Source organism: Raphanus sativus, unplaced genomic scaffold (assembly GCF_000801105.2).
Source record: "Raphanus sativus cultivar WK10039 unplaced genomic scaffold, ASM80110v3 Scaffold1688, whole genome shotgun sequence".
Lineage (NCBI taxonomy): Eukaryota > Viridiplantae > Streptophyta > Magnoliopsida > Brassicales > Brassicaceae > Raphanus > Raphanus sativus.
In genome coordinates, this window is record NW_026616997.1 from 3,148 (window position 1) to 11,594 (window position 8,447).

The 8,447-nt window shown below is 38.0% G+C and overlaps 1 protein-coding gene and 1 pseudogene across 1 annotated transcript; one reads left to right on the forward strand and one right to left on the reverse strand.

Moving 5' to 3' along the window:
• The first annotated feature begins 946 nt into the window (after nucleotides 1–946).
• Nucleotides 947–4,255, forward strand: LOC130504585 (probable LRR receptor-like serine/threonine-protein kinase At3g47570; annotated as a pseudogene).
• Nucleotides 4,256–4,666: 411 nt separating this feature from the next.
• LOC130504586 (uncharacterized) lies at nucleotides 4,667–6,987 on the reverse strand. The gene is made up of 3 exons (XM_056999208.1): nucleotides 6,021–6,987; nucleotides 5,531–5,925; nucleotides 4,667–5,390 (listed from the first exon to the last, which is right to left on the reverse strand). Exons 1-3 carry the CDS (start codon nucleotides 6,847–6,849, stop codon nucleotides 5,001–5,003), a joined length of 1,614 nt encoding a protein of 537 aa, XP_056855188.1. The 5' UTR covers nucleotides 6,850–6,987; the 3' UTR covers nucleotides 4,667–5,000.
• Nucleotides 6,988–8,447: the final 1,460 nt, after the last annotated feature.

Genomic DNA, 8,447 nt, shown 5'->3' on the forward strand with positions numbered 1-8,447 from the left:
GAAGCAGAGATGACGTGGAGGTGGAGTAACAACTTTAGGCGGGAAAGTTTGTTGAGTCTTGAGTTGTATAGTTTAGACTATAAATACTGTGTAAGAGTTTCTTAGAGGTTGGCTTTTGGAAAAGAGTTCTTGGGATCTTGAGGTGTAAACCTTAGGGTTTGGCTTGCTCGTACGTGTACTTGTACGAGTAAGAGGCAACATACAAATTGGATAGTCAGCTCAACCAAGAAATACGATAGAATCCGTTATTAGACACAAAATGTCCCACATCGGAAGTTGGAACTAATATTCACTAGTATATAAGATAGATGGGTCAATCCACTTATCACCAATTGGTTTTAAGTGTGAAGCCCATCTAGCTTAATATGTTATCAGAGCCTACGATCCACAAAGTCCAACCCGATCCACATCGATCCGTGCCCAAAGCTGGCCCATCGATCCTTGTCCATAAATTCCGAGATTGACGCTCAAAGAGCCATCATCTCGAGGAGGCGTATTAGACACAAAGTGTCCCACATCGGAAGTTGGAACTAATATTCACTAGTATATAAGATAGATGGGTCAATCCACTTATCACTAATTGGTTTTAAGTATGAAGCCCATCTAGCTTAATATCCGTAACTTTGCGCAATAATGATTGTTTGATATGAACTCAATTAAATCAACAAGGAAAAAAGAAAGAAACTCTCTTAGATTGAGACATACATGATGATAATGCTCCGTTTGGGAAAAATACAACAAGAAACTTATTTGGGAAAATAATAGGACACGAGACTAGTGGGATACTTGACTCCGAGAGAGGACAAGGAGGTTGACGACAAGTAGACGAGAATTTTTAAAAGTCTTGCAGTTTTCTATATGTGGTTGTGAGCCAATGAATATCTTCTGCGTTGCATAACAACAACAATAAGATAAAATACATAATGCATTTACTTCGTGTCATATATTCAATTTCCTGCACGAAAAGCTTTTAACCCGAAAAAAAAGAGAAGAGAGAAGAATGAGGTTGTTTCTTTTATTTTCTTTCAGTGCTCTCATGATGCTACATGAAGCATATGGTTTTACCGATGAACCCGATAGGAAGCATTGCTCGACTTGAAATCTCAAGTTTCCGAAGAGAATCAAGATGTATTGTCCACGTGGAATAACTCATCCCCTCTCTGTAACTGGAAAGGAGTTACATGCGGCTTCAAACACAAGAGAGTTACTCGTTTGGACCTTGGAGGATGGCAGTTAAAGGGAATGATATCACCATCTATTGGTAATCTTTCCTTTCTCATATCACTTGATCTATCTGATAATTTTATTGGTGGAACCATCCCTTACGAGGTGGGAAACTTGTTTAGACTTAAGTACTTGAATATGAGCTATAATTTTCTCGGTGGAGAAATTCCAGTCAGTCTATTTAACTGCTCTAGATTGTTGGACCTTGATTTATGGGATAATCATCTTGGAGGAGGTGTTCCTTCAGAACTAGAATCATTGGAGAAGCTTGAATCTTTAGATCTTGGTGCAAACAACCTTAGAGGGAAGTTACCTGCATCTCTAGGAAACTTGACATCACTCATGCGAGTTCAACTTTCAGTGAACAATTTAGAAGGAAGGATTCCTGATGATCTAGCTAGATTGATTCAATTGGTGTCTTTTGAATTAGGAGTGAACAAATTCTCAGGCGGTTTTCCTCCTTCCATCTACAATTTTTCGTCGCTCGAGTACTTAAACATATTTAGTAATGTTTTTTCGGGTAGTTTAAAGCCTGATTTTGGTAATCTACTACCAAAACTTCGACTTTTACATATGGGAGCTAATAGCTTCACAGGACCCATCCCAACAACACTTTCAAATATCTCAAATCTTCAAGAATTTGGAATCGAATATAACAAAATGATAGGAAGTATTCCTTCGAGCTTTGGAAAACTAAAGAATTTGCAAGAACTAAGTCTTAGCAATAATTCTTTGGGAAGTTACTCTTCTGGAGATCTTGAATTTCTTAAGGCTTTGAGTAATTGTACCCAACTTCATACATTACTTGTTGATATAAATAGGCTTGGAGGTGACTTGCCTACCTCTATAACGAACCTGTCCATCAACCTCTGGAAATTAGGACTTGGAACAAATTCAATCTCTGGAACAATTCCTAATGACATTGGGAATCTCATAAGCCTACAAAAACTTGTACTACGGGAAAACTTGTTGACCGGACCACTGCCAAGTTCTATTGGAAAGCTTTCTAGATTGGTGTTCTTAAGCCTCGCGTCAAATAGAATGTCAGGAGAGATACCTTCTTCAATAGGCAACATCACTTTGTTAGAAAAACTCAATTTGTCCAACAACAGTTTTGAAGGAACTATTCCTCCCAGTCTTGGTCAGTGCAAATACATATTATATTTGCGTATTGGGTCTAGTAAGTTGAACGGGACTATACCTCAGGAGATTATGCAAATTCAGTCCCTTGTTTACCTCGACTTGTCAAATAATTCCTTGACAGGCTCTCTTCCCAAGTATATTAAACCACTAGAACGTCTTTGCACACTGTCTGTTGCGCATAATAAATTATATGGGCAACTCCCTCAAGTCTTGGGAAATTGTCTCTCTCTGGAGAATCTGTACCTGCAAGGAAATTTTTTTGATGGTGATATTCCAAATCTAAAAGGGTTGATGGGTGCTAGAAGACTTGATTTCTCCAACAATAGTTTCTCTGGAAGTATACCTGGATATTTTGGAAACGTTTCTTCCTTGGAGTATCTAAATCTATCCATTAACAATTTCGAGGGAAATGTGCCAACAGAAGGAAAATTTCAAAATGCTACTGTAGTTTCAGTATTTGGAAACAAAGATCTCTGTGGAGGTATCAAGGAACTGAAACTAAATCCATGTATCGTGAAAGCACAACCAAGTCATTCCTCTAGTTCGAAGAAAGTTACTATTGAGTTAAGTATAGGCATAGCTTTGCTTTTGATGGTGCTCATGGCGTATATTTCTTTATGTTGGTTCAGAAAAAGAAAGCAGAGCAGTATTCCAACTTCTTCTTCCGCACTAGAGGTTTTCCATGAAAAGATAAGTTATGCATATCTACGAAATGCGACAGATGGCTTCTCTTCCAGCAATTTGATTGGATCAGGCAGTTTTGGTACGGTGTTCAAGGCATTGCTTCCAACGGAGAACAAGTTTGTCGCGGTGAAAGTTCTAAACCTTGAGAGACGTGGAGCTATGAAGAGCTTTATGACAGAGTGTGAGTCACTCAAGGACGTAAGGCATCGTAATCTTGTGAAACTATTGACAGCTTGTTCGAGTACGGATTTTCAAGGAAATGATTTCAGAGCTCTTATCTACGAGTTGATGCCAAATGGAAGCCTAGATATGTGGCTGCACCCAGAGGAAGTGGAAGAGATTTGTAGACCCTCAAGAGCCTTGACCCTCTTTGAAAGGCTCAACATTGCCATAGATGTGATTTCTGTTTTGGAATATCTTCATGTTTATTGCCATGAACCTATAGCTCATTGCGATCTCAAGCCGAGCAACGTCCTCCTTGACGATGATCTGACTGGCCACGTTAGCGACTTTGGCATTGCTCGGCTGCTCATGAAACTTGATCAGGAGTCTTTGTTCAACCAACTAAGCTCGGCTGGCGTCAGAGGAACCATCGGCTATGCCGCACCAGGTAAAATTCTATCACGTATCTCTACTGTTTGAATGAAGAAAATGATTGTGCTATCTTTTTATTATACTCTTGTTTTCTGTTAATTATGGGGAAGAATATGGAATGGGAGGACAACCATCAATATATGGTGATGTGTATAGTTTCGGCGTTCTTCTGTTGGAAATGTTCACCGGAAAACGACCAACAAATGAGTTACTTGGGGGAAACGTTACCCTAGACAGCTACATCAAGTTGGCGTTGCCAGAGAGAGTGTTGGACATTGCAGACAGTTCAATTCTTAATGGCGGTCTCAGAGTTGGTTTCCCTCTTGGTGATTGCTTGACAATGGTTTTGAAGGTGGGACTTAGGTGTTGTGAAGAATCTCCCAAGAACCGCTTGGCAACCAGTGGCACCAGAAAGGAGTTAATCTTAATTAGAGAGAGGTTCTTTATAGGCAGACGTTGATGTGTGTGTCGTTTCCTCTTCAGACTTTGCAACCCCCTTAATAGATGAGACTTGTATAATAATCGTCTTTTTGATAATTTGTGGTTTTTACTCAAAACATGATTATTTATCCGGAATGCTACATTATATGCAGACAATAGAATGGATGTCATGTTACCAGTTTTAAACTTGCTAATCCTTAAAGCTCTGATTATGTATCTATGCTTTTCTTTCCCTTGGTGGGTCGATATGAGGGTTTTTCTAAATCTGGATGATCAAGAAAAGTTTTGAAGGGTTTTTCCTTGGTGGATCGATATGAGGGTTTTTCTAAAGCTCTGATTATGTATCTATGATTATGTATCTATGCTTTTCTTTCCCTTCCTTTTTATGAGAGAAAATAATTTGATTAATGTATGTTTTCCATCTTTATGGGAGTATCACTTCATAATGAAGCGAGTCGGTGGTCAGCAGCATGCTACCTTTACGTGGTAGCACATTTTGTTGGAGTGTAAGTTAAAAATCAAGCAAAACAGTTTATTGCTAGTAAAATATTAAAAACAAAAACAATTTTAAACAGTTTATCCAAAAGATGATGTATTTTTTACTTGGCAATTATCTAATTTTATTTTACAACCTTTTCTTTTGTTATCAATTATCATGATGATGTTTAACAATTTTCTCAAATCATTTTGTTATTAAAACGTAAAAGGAAGCAATTAATATAAATTCACAATACATTTATTTCAAGAATAGTAATAAAATAACATTTTCCTTTCTCCATTATTTTTTACTACTTACCATGTTGAATAGTAAAAACAGTGTTACATTTATTAATTAGCTTATAATATTATAGTTTACCACTTCCCATATTGTATAGTGGTAGTAATAGTAGTGAAGTTTAGAGCAAAAAAAACGTCTATCTCTTGCAGACCACTCCCTTGCCACCTACGCCACTAGCACAACTCATCTCAGGGAGCTCCATTCTGCTCTGGCCACCGTTGTTGCCTCTGTTACCAGTGAACTTTGCGGCTGAGCAGTCAGGTGCAAAAAGACCGGTGGTCTGAAATTCCCTGTCACCACCCATCACAGGCATGTGGACTCCGATCTTTACTCGGCTTACGTAGTTAGACCTATACGTTTGTCCCAAAACACCATCCACGTTGTCGCTAAGGTCTTGGAACTTGAAGCCTAAGTCGAGATGAGCCAGGCAGTCGTCCTCCGTTACGTTGTAACCATGAATTCTTGAATCTTCCATTGTTATTGGCACCACTCTTGCTGTGATCTTAAGCATGCCCTCTACTTCGACCTGGATAAAAGTTTTATATATGCACACCAAGTTATTAACTGATTACTAAGTTCAGAAAATATCTAAAATGTTACAAATTAGTATAACAAAAGTTTATATACATGATACAAATAACAAAAGTTTATTTTCTTAGGTCGTACCTCGAGGTTGTTTGTATCAGCGTTGACTCGTTTGACTGAGACCTGAGGGTATACACCAGGGGACGAAGTCCACGTGGCACCGTCTAGTTGAGGAAGTGAGATAAGATTTCCATCGAAAGAGGCAGAGATCCGGTCAACGGAATCGTCCCACGTGGAGGTCTTGAGGGCTCCGACGTAGAAACGGTGAGTGCCGAAGAGGATAGCAATGGACTGGACCCATGTGAAGTCACGTGCCATACCAGACCTTCGTTTACCGATGAAATGTGCGTTGATGTGGAGGTTAGAATCGGAGATGAGGCAGAAGTTAGAGTCTTTCTTTCCGTGGAAGTAAAAGGTGAGACCATCTCCTCCAATGAAACGTGGGTCTTGGCAAACCGATCCTGGTTTGTCGCAATCTGCATCATCAATAGTAGACAAGATTATTTAGCATGTATTTGGTAAATGAATAATAAAGAATTAATGAGGGAGTTGGATGTAAATGAGGACATACTGCAAATAGGTTTGCAAGTAACGCAGTCAACGTTACAAGAACGGGGACAATCGGCCGGGCAAGTATACTCAACTCCATAACAAGGAGAGCCCTTCTTCTTACACCTGGCTCTTGTGACTCCTGCTCCTGCCTCCCCATCTGATGGCGGGGTTGGAGTAGGAGAAGACGGGGGGATGTAAGGAGGAGTGGAGCCAGGAGGTGTTGGAACAGAAGGAGGTGTAGGAATCACAGGTGGAGAATATGGAGGGACTGGTGCAGAGGGAGTACCAGGAGGACTTGGCACGGACGGTGTGGGAGGAGCAGGAGTAACATCAGGAGGAGTTGGGACTGCTGGTGTAGGAGTAGGAGGCGGTGGTGAAACTGGTGGAGTAGGGCTTGGCACGGCTGGTGTAGGAGTAGGAGGCGGTGGTGAAACTGGTGGGAGTGGTGAAACTGGTGGAGTAGGGCTTGGCACGGCTGGTGTAGGAGTTGGAGGCGGTGGTGAAACTGGTGGAGTAGGGCTTGGCACGGAAGGTGTAGGAGGTGGTGGTGAAACAGGTGGAACTGGATCCGGGGGAGTGTATCCACCGTCATCAGCACCACCTTCATCACCGGGGGAAGGAGGGCCACATATGGGTTTGCAAGAAGCACATTCAACATGGCAAGAGTCAGGACAGAACTTGGGGCAAACATGTTCCAAGTTGTAGCAATGTTTGTACTTCTTGATCTTACATGTTGCATGGCTTGGGTTTTTGGCTATGCCCGGTGGTGTATCAGCCATTGTTAGTGCGAGTGATGCAAGGAGTATGCATCCCAATATCTGAACTCTCGTGTGTTTGGCTAGATCCATTGCCAAACCTAACAAAGAAGACAAAAATCTGTTTTTTTTTTCAGGTATTGTGTATTTAGGATTTGTAGTTTAGTGATATGGTTCAAGTATTCTGATATGGTTTATATAGATGAGTATGTAGGTATTGTTTATTATCAAGTTGGGTTCCTTGTTATCTTTTTAAGTAAGCGCTCCTATTTCTCTGGATGCTTGCCGTTTAGAATAGCTAGCTACGTGGTGCACACAAAAGAAGAAGAATAGCTAGCTACGTTACAAATATTACCACTTGGCATAAATTTATAACATAAAACAACGTTACAAAAAAAAGGGAGAATTGCTAAAAACAATCTAAATATTGAAGTCAAATGCATTAGTGTACCCCAATTTCAGTCAAATGCAGAACCAACCTAAATGGAAGATAAAATACCATTTAGTCTTTATGAACAAACAAAAAAACGGATTGGTATTTACGTTTTTATCCTTTTGGAAGTCTACATGTAGAAGAAGGAAGTCTACATATTTTTAGACCTCCAGCGAAGTCTAATTTGTAGACCTGATGTGTAGTCTACACCAAAATTTTATCTAATATTTTGTTTTAAAATTGTTTAAAAATAATTATTGTGATAGATTTTAACTAATCATTAATATAATGGATAGTATGAAGTAAATATATTAAAATTTTATATAACTGAACAATTTTAAAGAATATATACTAAATTGGTAACCATATGTTAAACAATGTTCATAGTTTAGAAACAAAAGGTTGTAACATGTTATGTCTCTTAGTGGTAGATTTTTAGGGTTAGACTTTAAATTTTGATTTTTTTTTGTTTTATTGACTTAAATGTGCTTATTAATGTTTTGTAGTTTATATTTTGTGTAATTTTGATATTTGATACAGTAAAGGAAACTTTTTGATTATCAAACAAACTATTTAGGGTTTGAGATTTGTGGTTTAGGGTTTCATAGATCTACAATAAAGTCTATAATGCTAGAGACGTCGTTTTCAGTCTACATTTTTAAATTTTGTTAACAAAAAATTATTATTTTAAATTAAATTGAGTTTTAAGAATAAAATGTGAAATCACATACTATAACTATTAAATAAAAAATAAAAATAAAGTTCAGTAAATTTTATGTTAAAATTATTAAAACAATAATGAATTAACAACAATAATAAAATTATCATTGTAGACATTCAATAAGGTCTACTACGTTACAATAAAACCTACTCTTAATTTTTAATTTTAGTAGACTTCAAAAGAAGTCTACAATGTCGGCAATCTTTTAACCTAGTTACATTTATGTCTCCATATATAAATGAAATTTACACAATCTCTCTCTAAAATGGCTGCAAAACTCTCTCACTTCTCTCTAAAACTCTCTCCCTTCTCTCTAAACTCTCTCATTTCTCTCTAAAATCCTTTCATGTTTTTCTCACAAAGTTATGTTGTCATTTTAGGTATTATGATTCATGGTTTTCATTTTCTCCTTTATAAATGTAAGTTTTAGATCTATAGACTTTAAATGTGTATTTTTTATGTTATTTATTTCTCACATATCTTTTTGCAGGTATTACCATTGATGGTTTTCATCTCCTCCTCTAAAATGTAAGTTTA

Bases quoted from the DNA above. Each gene is read 5' to 3' on its own strand.
- LOC130504586 (XM_056999208.1), bottom strand. From the start codon at position 6,849: ATGGATCTAGCCAAACACACGAGAGTTCAGATATTGGGATGCATACTC. The intron at 5,926-6,020 runs GTATGTCCTCAT...TTGATGATGCAG, and splicing joins TACTTGCAAACCTATTTGCA to ATTGCGACAAACCAGGATCG. The intron at 5,391-5,530 runs GTACGACCTAAG...ACTTTTATCCAG, and splicing joins CTGATACAAACAACCTCGAG to GTCGAAGTAGAGGGCATGCT.